We start from the raw sequence: 14,826 nt of genomic DNA, 5'->3' as shown, positions 1-14,826 counted from the left end.
TTTTATCTATTAAAAAAAATCTTCCTGCAAAAAATAGAAATTGTGGTGCCAGGGTTTTCTATTCACAAGGTGTGGCATTGGACCTCTGTGATATTTCTTTTCAAACAGAGATGATCTCTTCTTAAATTTTTTTTTTTAATTTTTATCCTTTGAGAAGACACTACATACATCATTTTACTATCAGATTTCAGAAAATACTAGGGCAAATGTTATGCTTATCTTCATATCCCATGACTTCTATAACTAAGGCTTCAGCAAAGCCATCTCCTCATCCCCCAGTATAATGCCACTATCTGCCTCCTAGAAACGTAGAAGCTGCAGTGATACTGGAAGCAAATGATAGCAATGAATCTGAGTTAGGCACTCAGGCTATATGATACAAAATCTGAAGACAGAGTAAGCAAGCTGTGTGTGTGCTAAATCACTGCTTTATAGCTCATCTTCACTCAGTTCCTCTGCTAGGTCCAATTTATACCAACCTTCAATGACCAGTAAAGCTGAAAAATTGCTAGTCTCTCAGTCGTGTCTGACTCTTTGCGACCCCACGGACTGTATAGTCCATGAAATTCTCCAGGCCAGAATACTGGAGTGGGTAGCCTTTCCCTTCTCCAGAGGATCTTCCCAACCCAGGAATCGAACCCAGGACTCCTGCATTGCAGGTGGATTCTTTACCAGCTGAGCCACAAGGGAAGCCCAAGAATACTGGAGTGGGTAGCCTATCCCTTCCCGACCCAGAAATCAAACCGGGGTCTCCTGCATTGCAGGTGGATTCTTTACCAACTGAGCTATGAAGGAAGCCCTCAATGACCAGAAAAGCTGAAAAATTGCTGTTCCATTATCTGTGAGTTGTACAGTGGAATATCAGCACCAATGCCACTACATGGATACCTTGAAGCAATGTTTCAAATAAGGAGCATGTTTGCTATAGAATGTGTAGCAGTTCCATCATCAATGTGTCTTCATCTACTGTATGAGATACAGTTGACCCTCAAATAAGATGAGTTTGAACTATATGGATCCACTTATATGCAGTATTTTTTCAATAAAAGCCTACTAGTGGTATACAACCCACTCTCTTTGGTTGAATCCACCCATGCAAAACTTGAATAACAGAGGCCCCACTGTAAAGTTACACATGGACTTTCAACTGCTGGGATTTGGTATCCCAACCCCACATTGTTCAAGAATCAATTGTAAATTATGTGGATCAGGAGCCATTCAGCCTAAGGGAGCTTTAGTATTGGGCTTCCCTGGTGGCTTAATGGTAAAGAATCCACCTGCCAATGCAGGAAATGCAAGTTCCATCCCTGGGTGGGGAAGATCCCCTGGAGTATGAAACGGCAACCCGCTGCAGTATTCTTGCCTGGAAAATTCCGTGGACAGAGGAGCTTGGCGGGCTATGGTCAATGGGGTCGCAAAGTCAGATATGCCTAGCGCACATGCACAGGTTTGGTATTTCCCCACCCCCTACTTTGTTTTCCAGATTTTACTAAGACCTTAAAATAAGAAACAGGAAGGAAAAAATCATTCTTGTTTATTTGACAAATTCAGAGAAAGTATAAGGGAAGAACTAGTCATTAAAAAGTTTTATATATAGGTAACTCTTTTCTCAAGACATTTAGTGATATTTCAAAGACATTTCTCTTTCTGCATCTATCTTCTTTGAAAATAATTTTCAATAGTTCTTCCTGGGAATTTATATCTAACTACATGAAGCATCAATTTTGAGCAGACCAACTTAGAATATATTTTAGTACTATGAATACCTTAACCCTAAATCTACACACATTGAGATAAATAGTGCATAGTTTCAATTGTTAAATGAAATTTTTTTTTAGTATGCATTCAAATTTTTTAATTTCAAAGAAGTGATGGGGAAAAAAATTCTTAACGAACAGTTGAATGGAAATCATACGAGATTTATTCATCTTGGAAAACTGCCTGAAAGAGAATGGCAGTCCAAAAGGAAATTTTCCATGTAGCCATGAAATTTTGTCATGTTCTGCTGAAAAAAAATGTCTTTAGTTCAAGGTTAAAGGTCACTTATTTAAGTGTATATTTGTCACTCAGCATTCAAGAATCATAAAGACTAAAACAGAAGGTGATTATCAGATCAAAGTGTTTTGCTGTACTGACTAATGTCTTTTCTTTTGTTTTCAATGTTTGTTTTTTTCAAAATGCCACTGTTTGCTTATTTATTCATGTAAATGAAGAAGGAGATAAATAGTCTGCAATAATAATCTAACTTGTAGCGTAATTCTCTTGTGGCATCGGAATGCTAATGTTGACCATGTATCAAAACAAAAGCCATGTTTACTGAATTCTGGGGCCTTCCTACTCTTATGAATATTATCTTTCTAGCAGATAATCATATTATATATATAAATATATGTAGGTTTCCCATCAGCAGCAGCAATTTTCATGTTAAAAAATTTTCAGTTGGTCCCATAGTTTTTACCAAGACCACATTTTCCAAAGTACAGTCTGTAAAACACTAGCTTCCGAGAATGTTACTCTTAAGGAATCTATGATTAAATAAGTGGAGGATAAGCCCTTGTGTTAAAAATAAAAGTTTTTAAAACATTTATTTGTATATTTTTACTGTGGCTTTTTTTCAAAACATTTTAATATGCTAATGAATATTGGGAGTCTCTTAGAGGATGTTTTGCAGAATTTCCATTCTTATTTTACATTTTAAACCTTATATCTGAGAACATTTCATGGAACTAGTGTTTTGAGAAACGTCTTTGACTAGATGCTGAACATGATAGCTACTTTTCCTAGAAGCAGCCTCTGTACATGAATTTGCTACATGCAAGCCTTTTAAGAGCAAGAAAAAAAATTGTGAATGGCTGATTCCTTCACTAATCCTCTTGGAAGCTTCCAGAGTCTTCCAGAGAATAATGATCATCCTTGAAATATTGGGAGTTGAAATAAGATATAAACAACTGTAAAGAATTCTGGGCAGAATAATTTCTCAGAGACCAGTTCTCTGGGAAGATTGGTTGCATCCAAGCTCTTCTGTGGGTGAATCAGTAATTTAGAAAGGGACATACTCAAAAATATTCACTTAGACTGTAAAGACTAGGGACTATCCAAATTAGAAGTGAAATAGACATCTTGGTCCAAGTCTTTTATTTTGGAGATTATAAGAATTAATCCCAGAGAGGTTGGGTGGCATGCTTTAGGTCACAGTGGGCAAAACTGTAATTAAAACAAGGCCTCATGAGTCTCAGTTTAGATTTTCTTCTTGTAAGATGTCCCCCATCTTTATTTGGTAAGGCAATACTGGAGCAGAGTATCTTGGGGAAAAATACTATAAGGAAGATATTATTCTTTAGACACAGGAGCAAAAATTTCTCATTCTGGACCTGTAGTTCTTAAACTATAGGGAGTAATGAATTTGTTAAAGTGGCTGTTTACACATCCCATCATCCATTGATTCTAGAGAGGTAGAGTTGGAAAGGTGGGACCAGCCATGTGCCTTTTTAACAGTACTCGCAGGGCTCTAAAGCAGGTGTTCTGAAAAGCGTGGTTTGAGAAACACATCTGACTGGTTGCCAGTTTGGTTTAGCATTAAATCCTAAGTCATTTGACTTGGCATACTCTATACAACTTTCACGTATTAAAACCACAGTTAATTCAAAAGAAAAAGTAGAATATGAGAAATCCATTGTGAGAACTCCAGTATATATATAAATTATCCTGAATTATCATCTTACTGGGGTTGTTACAGTGTGGTTTACCAAATGTGTGTATCCTTCACTTTTCAGACTTGGAGGTTCAAAGCTAAATAAACAGACTCCTTGTTTTCTGAATACATTTAAGGGGGAAGGGTGCAAAGAGAAAGGGTGCTTTATCTATTGCTAAGAGAAAGCCTGATAAAAGAAATCTCAGCTGCCTTGTCGGGCATGAATTAGAAACCCACATCTTGAAGTATTTAAATGTAAATAAATCAGAAGAAGATAGATTATATTATCTTCTATGTACACTTGGGTTTTAAAAGTGAAAGAAAAATTAGGTGGTAAAGTGGTTCTGAGGTTTTCCTAAAGTGGTTAGAATTGCCATGATAAGTAGCTGTATTTCAGGTGCAGTAATCAAACCAGCCAAGAGCAGAAAACAAGCAACTGTCCCTTAGACCCACCATTTCCTCAGAATACACACTTCTCTGCCCCTAGGCGTCTAACACTTCTTCAGCTCTGTACAGACAGAAGAGCAAGGAGGAAAGGCTGTGTCTCAGAAATGCTGCCCCAAGAGACTTGGCATTTAAGTCTTGTGCTTCAAATCTAAGCCCACAACACATTCCAGCGTGGGAAGCCCAGGGCAGGGGAGGGGGGCAGATTACTGAGGGGCAAACACAACAATATTAGCAAACGTATACACATGTTAAATCAGAGAGAAAGGAAACAATATTAATTATTTTTGTATATTCTACAGGGAGACCTCTCTCTCCTCCCTTTTTCCCTCTTCGCCCCCACCCCTTTGCGCCTCTTTAACTCATCTGTTCAGGAAATAGAACTATCACGTTCCATTATCTTCCTCTCTCTTCTCTGCTTTTGGAGGTATCATGTATCTGTTGGGATAATATATCCAGGTGGCATCCCATTTTCATTTCCCTCCTTTCCTGAGAGTGACAAAGGAAGGCTTATTAAACCTATTGTCAGTTTGGGAACTGTCTGTTTGGTCACCCAAAGTTGAAGGGTGGCTTTGCTCATGAGCTGACTTCATGCTGATTATCTTCCACTCCCCACCCACCTCGAGATTCTGTCTTCTCTTTTTCGTTCTTCTCTGTACTCTGGGAAGCTGACCTTCTGGGTTTACTACATCATTGAGCTCCCTTGCCCTCAGACTTCTGGTTGGATTTGGCCAACGAGAGGGTCCACAAGAAAATGGAATGCAGGAGGAGAGTGAGGTCAGAATATTTATTCACTAGCTTCCTCCTTGCTAAGCCGGCCCATATTGACTCCATAGCTCCAGAGATCTCACTGCGTGGCTTCTCTTTAGAGCCGCTTTCTCTAGGTTCTGGCAGCTACTCCCTTTCTCGCCTCTTCAGATCTACTGTTGACAGTCCCAGAGTACTACATTCTCCCTTTAGGGATTGGTTTTTTCCAAACTCTCCCACACCCTGTTGGAATGTGCCATCTCTTTCCTGCAAAGATCCTGGATGGTACAGCATTAAACTTACAAATTATATTCCAGCTTTTACTGAAGTGAGAACTGACATTTAAAAGCTTAACTTTCTGTTTACCACTGTATACTTAGCAAGGAACATGGTTCCTGGCACATAGATACTACTCACTGCTTATTTATTAAAGGAATAAACAAAAGAATTGCATGTTTAGATAGAAATATAAAGATGGAAAACCTTTACATGTAATTTTTTGTGCTCCCTTGCTGCAAATTTATTCTGTTGCCTTGACAGTGCATGGGCAGGTGTAGCTTATTTTTCCTCAAGAAAGTATGAGCCACCTCCCAACAGAAGAAAAAAAAATAGGAAACAAGACTTATTCAGTCACATTCATGGTAACTGCCTATTCGGTTTCCACATTTTGACTTAACCCAGGATTTGATTCTTCCCTCTTGGATGGATATGTTAATGAAACAGAGCCACCGTTTGGTGTACTCATGTACTTTATAAAGGAGTGGAGGGTGCCAGGACATGAGTCAGAGAGAGTGTCCAGTTTCCCTCTTGTACTTGCCCCCTGACCACATTTGGTTGGCTAGCCAGACTAGAACTCCAAAGTGGAGATCTAGCTACTTTATTCTTACAGGTCCTTCACAGTTAAGAATACCAGTTAGGGACCTATTCTTTTGCTTATGTCCCTCTTTTAGTGAGCTTCACATGGCTTAAAGTATCTGCAATCAGTCACAAGTGTTCAGAGTAGTCCTCTCAAGAAAAAAGTCAATGAGAAAATGTTGCCTCCTACAGTCAAGACAGCCTCTTAGGTGTTAACTCCGAGGAGAACACAGAATGCTTCCAAAGACCTTATAATGAGGCTTAATCAACTATATTTTCATTTTTAAGACCAAACATGTCTGATCCAACACCACCAAGAACAAGGTGATAACTATTTTTCTCTAAACCTGATTATACCAACTAGACACATTATAATGTCCACACTTAAAGTACGGAGACACCCTGATATATATGCCATTATTTCTTAAAACGAGGTCTCAGATTATGAACAAAATTGACTGAATTGTTCTTCAGCATGGGGAGTAACAGAAAGCACTATAGAGCTCAGGATAAAATGTTTAGGCTCTTTCAATAATGAAAATTAAGGATATGAAGTCACACAGAATCAACCAAGGAGCAATACATTCTCAGAAACTAAATTATGGGCTTCCATTTCCAGTGCTCTTAACCTGCCATGTTGCAGAGACTAAATGTTCTTTTTAAAATACTTATTCTAAAATTGGAAATCAATTCAGCACGTTTGTGCAGTGACCCTTGCAACTGCAGTAACTGGACAAGAAAATACATCAGAAAGGACAGTCACATATCTTGCATCAAATTCAGAGTCCTTTCTAGACCAAGCAAAATTGGTTCTATGTCTTTTACTTGGTTCATTTAAAAAATGAATCTAAGAAAATAATAAAGGATAAGATTTAAATAAAGATTTGATAAAGATAATTCCTTCACACAAATGGCTCCCTCTTTGTTTCATATTTAGGGATTCCCAGGTGGCTCAGAGGTTAAAGCGTCTGCCTGCAATGCGGGAGACCTGGGTTCTATCCCTGGGTCGGGAAGATCCCCTAGAGAAGGAAATGGCAAGCCACTCCAGTATTTGTTTACTAGGAATATGAAATAGCCCTCTCAAGTTGAAAATCTTCCCACTGGACTAGCAAAAAAAAAGAACCAGCTGAGACATATAACATCTACATCCTGGTTACTGTGGGAGGACTCTAAAATGCTAGAACTTCTTTGACTCTTTTTTTTCCCATTAAAAAAAAAATTCAAACAACTTTTAAGGACCCAATCACCATGAAAGGTAAGTTTTGAGAATACATAGTCAGTGTCAGTTATAAAAGAGAAATGAAAGACTGGTAATAATAGTACAAATTACTTGTAATAATTTTAATAGTTAGAAGCAAATCATTCAGATTTATGATTTCATTGGATATTCAGAACAACCTAAATGAGGTGAGCAAAGTCAGAATAAAACCTGAGTCATAGAGAGATGGAGACATCTCTTCTCCAAAGTGGCTGATCCAGGACATTTTCTGGATCCAAGTCCAAGACCCCTCCCACTCTACTACTCTGTCACCATGGAGTGGAAGACATACTTCAATAAGTGAACTTATACTTTGTAGTAGACATTGCTAGAGTGTGTTAAAATACTGTAGATGCCTCCTTCTTGATGTTACCTCAAATTCCTGACAAGCACCTTGCAGGCCCATCATAGCAGCCTAGTATATACAAATGAAGCTAAAATAAGTTGTGACACGGCTAATGGATTTTGGATATTCAAAAATCTTCATCTACATCATACTTGAATAAAACTATCATATATAAATTTCTCTTTGATACAGCCAGACTTTCCTTTCAGTAACCAGTTCCCCCTTTTATCTCCTATTGTGTGATTCTAAAATAGCTGTACCCTTTTACGTGTCTGAAGGTTTCAACTGCTTTCTGCATTCAAGTCAAATACTTCTGCAAAAAATATTTCTGATATTTGTAAGCATTCTATTCTTTTTCTTAGAATCCATGGTAATATCTAATGCCTGCATCTACCAGGGTGATCAAAGAAATGATTATGCTAGGACTTCATTACCACCAACTGAGAGAATCACTCTTTCCAAGTGTCCCTGCTGGACATTTATGCTCAGGTCATGCCCTACAGGGGTTGATAAGCACAACGCCTGATCTTGAGCTCCTGTTGGCTACAGACTAGAGACTTTTCAAGGGGAGAAACCTGAAGACCTCGAGGTTTTTGGAAGTGAATCTGTTTCTTACTTGCATCTGAAACACCTTTTGAGCTGATAACTCCTTGGAAAATAAAGGAAACCATATTGCATGCAAATGTAGGTTTTAATGTCACACATCACGCTTTCAAATTTAGGTCTCCAGATATGGGGAAAAAATCAGTGTGCATGGCATGAACAAAAAAGTAGAGGGAATAATTATCTCCTGGCATTATCTATTCCAGATCCTATCCCAAAATGAATGTTCTGGTGAAATGCATTTATTCACATTGGGATGAAACTTAGGATATAACCCTAAGTTAATTTTCTTTTCAAAGAAAATTTCGTTAAAATGGATAAAGGCTTTGTTTCAAAGAGGGAAAATCAGAACTAATGCATTTTGCCCAGGTTTGAGCATTTCATTTGGCTTCTTGAAAAGCTTAATGTTTAAAGTGGCATTTTCAAGATACAATAATACTGACAAAGGAATATCTGATAGGATGATGGAATAACACCATGACAAATCAACTGAGAATTAGACAGATCACCCAAGTGGGGAAAAAGGCTTCTCTGTTGACATAGAATCAACATTTACCATGGTTTCAACACAGGTAATTGTGAGTAGATATAGCTTATGTTTTTATCTGAAGTGAGGATTTTCAAAATTTATGTTTTGACGAGATCTGACCCAAGTCTCTGAGGATCTCATAGATGGAATGCAATTGGCAGCTCTGACTCATGACTTTGTTTATACACTATGCTTCAGCACATCAGAAAAGCTATTTTTTTTCGATAGTTTCTAAGAATGGCTCTCAATTACAGAGTCTAAGTCTGAATCATTTCTGGCTCCCTTTTCTAGCATACATCCATCTTCCTTCCTTGTATATATGCCCATTATGACATCTTTCAGAGCCCATTAGGGATATGGAATAGACATGAAATATTTTACTGACTTGAAAGTATGCAGGAAAAATTTCTTCCAATAAGAAAAGTTGTGCATATACACTTTTTTCCCCATGCCAGTACATGGCGTCAAAGAAAACAGAGAAATGCGCCATTATTTCTTACAGCTTCGAGAAAAGCCATTCCCTTTTTCTCAACAGCCCATATTTAGCTTCTGCTTGTATTCTTGTGGTCAGATTCTGCCTTTTTGTCTTCTTATTAATCATCATTATTGTTATTTTCAATTTCATTGTCACCATGTTTATTGTTATCATAGTCAGTTTGGTTTTGGCATTTACAGGGAGTCTATCACTATTCCAGATACAATCACATTTCCTAATCACCTTTCATATCTATCTACTATATAAAATTTCTCATTGATACATTGCTAATCAGCTATAGTAAGTACTATTGTTTTCCTAGTCTCCTTATTGCTACAAGTTCCTTATTATCTCTTTTCTTTCTTCCTCCTCAACTCAGCTAAAATCATCTTTGCTAGCCACTAGAACCACTGGTGGGTTCCTCAGAAGTTCCCACCCCTTGCCAATATCTGATAGTAACCTATATCTGATAGTAACCTATAATGGAATATAATCTGCAAAAAAAAAACTGAATCACTATGCTGTACACCTGTGAGTGAATTATACTTCATTTCTTAAAAATGTTCCCTCTGCCCTCAACTTCTACTACAATTTATTGTAAGCACTAATTTTCAAAAATCGATCTACATTTTCCTTTCTTTCTTGGTTCTTATTTCCTCATTCTGGAGAAAAGGAGAGTTTCTTTACATATATATATATATATGATAAGGTGTGGTATGGGGATGGGTTGATAAATCATAAATATGCAATAAAACTATATTAGACATATAAAGTTCCATGGGAACACTAATGAGGGAAGATCGCGTCTGTCTAAAATAGTGGGGAATGTTTTACATCCAGGAAAAACCAAAATCGTCACAGTAAAGAGAATTGTGGGAGCTGTTCTATAATTGTTCTGATATAAACGGTCCATGTAAGTAAAATTTAGGAAAGAGTATCAGAGTTCATTGAAGTGAGAGTTAAAGGGAAAGGGAGAGAAAATTCAGTAAAGTTCATTACTGTTAAGAGTCCTAAGTGATATTCACCTATTTCCCTTTGATAAGTCTTTGAAACATCCTGTACTTGGGTCTTTAGGACAGATCTCAAAAACATGGCCATGCTTTGCTATACTTGATATTCTCATTTATTTATTCTTTAGAATCATGAGAAATGTAATTTCCAAAGAGTGACATCCCCGAAAGAACCAGAAAAAAAAAAACGGTGTGGAAATTATTGCTTATTCTGTGTGGTCACTTAAAGTAGATGCAAAGAACTGACTCAGTAGAAAAGACCCTGATGCTGGGAAAGATTGAAGGTGGGAGGAGAAGGGACGACAGAGGATGAGATGGTTGGATGGCATCACTGACTTGATGGACATGAGTTTGAGCAAGCTCCGAGAGTTGGTGATGGACAGGGAGGCCTGGCGTGCTGCAGTCCATGGGGTCGCAGAGTCAGTCATGGCTGAGCAACCGAACTGAGCTGAACTGAAAGTAGCACTAACAACATGGGTGTTTGTTTTATTACTCTTTATACTTTTCTTCCCTTTTAAAAAATTATTTCTGGAAAATAATGTTAATAACTGCTATTAAACAGGATTCTCATAAACTTGAAACAATTCCATCTCTGGTCCTTCTCTATGAAACTTTCCATGAATAGCTTAATAGAAAATCATCTTTCCTTTTGTTGGAATCCTATAGTATTTTATCTGTACTTCCTAATGTTACTTAACTATTAACTAGTTATCTCTTTCTATCTAGTATTATATTATTATACATGTGTTTATGTAGCATCTGCGCTTTCCACCGAAATTTTTTGGGGTAGCACCCAAATCTGTTACATCTCTCAAGTTGTCAAAACATGCAGTAGTTAGTTTTTTGTGTGTAGTTCAGATTAAAAAGTTATTAGATGGCTCAGTGAATAAATATATGAGTGAGCAGTCTCATTGACAAAGCTGATTCTCAACTAGTTACTCATAGGATTTTATTTCAAATATTGACTTCCAGTAACCATAAAATTAAATGAAATGGGGTGAACATGAAAAGTTTTGGGAAAATTGAGCTTTGAACTAAGTTCTATTGTTTCTTTTTTATATTTAATCTATAAATCAAAATATTTGTTTTGTCAAAAATCTGATATGTTTCTTTAAGTAATGTGGCCTTCACTGGGTATATTCAGAGGTGCAACATTTAAAAAATAAGGAATTTATTATTTAATTTTCATGCTTATATTTGCCAATAATAAAAATTAATCAACCCTCAAGGAAAGCAATCCAATTAAATAGTTAATAAGCAAAACCAAAGCAATGCATGAATTATGACATAATACCTAGACTATCATAGGTTTATCCTTTTATAAAATACTATAAATATTTCACACAGCATTATTTTAAGTTAAATTACAAAATAAAATGCACTTATTTAAAATATGTTTTAAAATTAAAACATCAAAGCAATTCTATAAATAACTGATTCTTTCTTATTTCAGTATTTTTCTGATTCAGAATAAAAATTAATCAAATATATCAAAAGTAATTTTTGCAGACTATAAATTACATTTTTATAATGCTAAACATACAAAAACACCAAAGTTTTTGGTTTGTTTCTAATCGAACAAAGTATCCACCATCTTTGACATATGCACTTTACAATTCTATGATCTTCTTTGTTAATTTCTGATAAATACTTTCAAATAAACAATGAGAATACTTAAACAAGAGGACCCAATAGTTTGTAATATACTCAATTAGAGCCTTTTCTTACAAGGTTTAAAAATGAGTGCTTGAAAGTATATATAATGGTATGTTATACATTGAATTTTAAACTTCATTTTAGGAGTAGGTATTTAAAACCCAAACCAAAGACCTTGGTGTAATCGTTCATATAAATCAAGTCCATCATTGGCTCTTATATTCGCTTCTGGTCACACTCCCACTCAAGATAACATAGGGAATGTGGCAGTAATCTCAGATTTTAGTTTTCCTTGTGGAACATAACACAAATGAGGAAAGTTTTTGCAAGTTTATGTGTTTGTGTGCAAACAACACATAAAATTTAAGCTATTAAATCAACTAGTTCGAAAGAATGGGAAAATGAAATGAATACTGTGCTTTTTGTTTTCATTTCGTAATAAAAAGTCCTGAAAACTTTCAGTGTATTCAAGCATCTGGACTTCCCATAGACTTAATTAACATAAGTTTAAGTGGAACCTACCTTTAAAATTTGGCCTGATTCTTGCGTCATATCCTGATGTCCTTCCCATTAATTTGTCCAAGAAATCTGAAGGAGATAGGGTCTGTGAAGGTTGTTTTCCAGACCTGGAGTCATGGTCTTTGCAGAAAGCCGCCCTAAACACATCATTAACTCTTTTAGCAACAATTCCATTCTTATCACCTGAGAACTAATGTTCACAGAATGTTTGACATCGTGTTTTATAAATATATTTGATATGTTAATAAGAAGAAAGTTATAAACTTTTTGGTCAACTTCCTAACGTGTATATGATCTTGAGGTAACTTTAAGTGATAAAGGGTATAAATCCTGAGTCATATTTCCTAAGTTACCAAACTTTGCCGTAAGATGTTTAAGATGACACAGCATGCATAACTTTAGGTTAGGTTTTATGGACATATAAAGCTCTTTCTAGTGTCATCAGGGAAATGATGATAATTTCTAAAATTTATGTGATTGTCTCATTTCCCCATGATTTTCAAAATATTCTTCCAGCATTTCAGCCCTTAATGTAAGTCTTCTACATATGTATAAGATGGGCAGAACAAAGTAAACCATGGACTTATTATCCCATTGCTCATTTTCTCACCTGCTAGATTCTGTTCCAACTTTCAGCTATTTTCAATGTGTTGTCTAAAAGAAAATCTTCACTTGTAAATTTAACATCATTCTAAAATAGGTCAACAATGAGCACGTCCATACTTCTATTTTATCATTGTTATTTATATATTAGCATTTAAATTGCTGACTTTCTAGTAAAGTGTTCATGAAAAAGAACTTCTAAATCAGTTTGTCTTTTGCATTAAGACACTAAATGGTAATTGGACAACTTCTCAGATTTTTATTTTCCTTAAAAGGCTTATAAAAAGAGCATACTTGATTTGTAATGAAATGAATTCTTTCACAATACATAGTTGTTGACTGAATGTTGATTTCTTCCACAAAGTATGTATTTTCAAGCTTTATTTTCAATAGTTTAACAAATAATCTTGTTAATTCTTATCACTAAGAAAATACCACATTCTTGACAGTTTTTCAAAGAAGTAATATTAAATATAAGTGCAAAGATGATACAAACATTTGGTAAAAGTTAAAATTGATACAATCACCTAGAAATACTCACATTCCCATAAGCAGATTCATCTGATTAATCAAGTATTATTTGATTATAATGGTGATGGTGGTGGTGATGAAGATGATGATGATGATGATTCTAATAAAACCCAGCCTACGATTTTTCTTAATCATAGTAGGAGGTGTGAACCTGAAAGGAACATAGAGGGTTTTCCCAGTACTCATAGCATTATTGCTATATGTTCCATTTCTCTTGGTTCTGTGAAAAAATACCATAAAATTTGGTGAAAATTAAATGAATAGTCCTATACTTTGTTGTACGAACATCTCTTATCTCTATCTTGTCTTAGAACCTCTTAGCTATTAGGATGGCTATTTCACTTAATGCTAATAATCTGATATTTTGAGGTATCTATTGATTAAATGATTTATAAATTAAGTAGAAAATGCAAGCATGCAAATAATGATTTCTTGCTTATTTTAATTATGCATACTCCATTTCTCATGCATGGATAAATACAAAGATGTCATATTAATTTAGTTTTGATAGGCAATAAGATTTCTAAATTTACTGAACAGTACACTATAGTGATAGCATGAGTTTTTAAATGTTTTTGATGTTTCAAGAAATTTCCTGAATTGTAGTTCTCATAGTATGCATCTAGTTATTGAAATACAATAGAAGTCCCAAGTTGGCTAAGAATTTGGGTTCTTTTATATTTTATATAAAATGAGCATGCTCCTAGCAAATTAATTCAATCAGTTGCACCATATGAAAAGCATTGCATTCAATAATTCCTTTAAATGACTTACAGAAGAATTTGAAAACAAAAAAAATCACCATTTTATAGAAATATAAAGAGCATGCAACTCATCAGAGTATCTTGATATCACACTGGCTGTGAAAAAGCATTCAAGTGCATAAAGTAGGATTATGCATTATAAAACTTGCCTTTGTGAAAATTTACCACCTTCCCACCATAATTAAGCTTTTTAAAAGAACAAAAGAACTCTAACTCTCCTTTATAAAATTAGCATAATATGGTCCAGGACATAGAAAAATAGATAAAAATTACATGACACGTTCTCTTTCAAACAGTTTTCATGTGGAAAATATCAGCATGCAAAGTCGTTTCACCTACCTGAAGTGGTTTGTCTCTAAGAAAAATGCAAACAAGGTTGTCAAAATGTTCACTAGCTGCCGGTTCATTCCTGTATCTGTGATGCTTGTGGAAAATATTCCCGAAATGATTCCAGAAAGAAGCTAAGACAAAGTATCTATTTATTGTCCAGACTCAAAATTTGGCAGGAATCTAGTTTCCTTGAAAATCAAAAAGAGATTTGGGTTTGTACAGTTTGCTGAGAAAAAACAAAAAGTGCCAGTACTAGGCATCATGGTCAGATCAAACGGGGGCTTAGGACCATCAGTTAACCCAGGAGAGACAAAGCCTTAGAACTGATGGATCCCCAGCTGCTTTCCTTGAATAATAAAAATGCTGCTACCTTAATCACATCACCATGCAAAGGGGGCTGGTGACAATGCCATGCTGGAAGTCGGTTGCAGTGGCTTTTGTTTTATGTCCTTTCTATTTAGCGAA

At 35.7% G+C, this 14,826-nt stretch overlaps 1 protein-coding gene across 2 annotated transcripts in view; it reads right to left on the bottom strand.

The window, feature by feature from the left end:
- GLRA2 (glycine receptor alpha 2) overlaps positions 1-14,438 on the bottom strand; it is a 207,326-nt gene extending 192,888 nt beyond the window's left edge. For both annotated transcript variants that reach the window (XM_070289801.1, XM_070289800.1), the window contains exons 1-2: positions 14,371-14,438; positions 12,137-12,270 (exon numbers count right to left, since the gene is read on the bottom strand). In XM_070289801.1, the coding sequence (XP_070145902.1) occupies positions 12,137-12,270; positions 14,371-14,438 (202 nt within the window). The remainder of the gene's footprint in view (positions 1-12,136; positions 12,271-14,370) is intronic.
- Between the last annotated feature and the right edge of the window lie 388 nt (positions 14,439-14,826).

The sequence above is a fragment of the Ovis canadensis genome, chromosome X (genome assembly GCF_042477335.2).
Source record: "Ovis canadensis isolate MfBH-ARS-UI-01 breed Bighorn chromosome X, ARS-UI_OviCan_v2, whole genome shotgun sequence".
Classification (NCBI taxonomy): domain Eukaryota; kingdom Metazoa; phylum Chordata; class Mammalia; order Artiodactyla; family Bovidae; genus Ovis; species Ovis canadensis.
The sequence above is the reverse complement of the archived record's forward strand: the minus strand, read 5'-3'. Positions and strand labels throughout refer to the sequence as shown.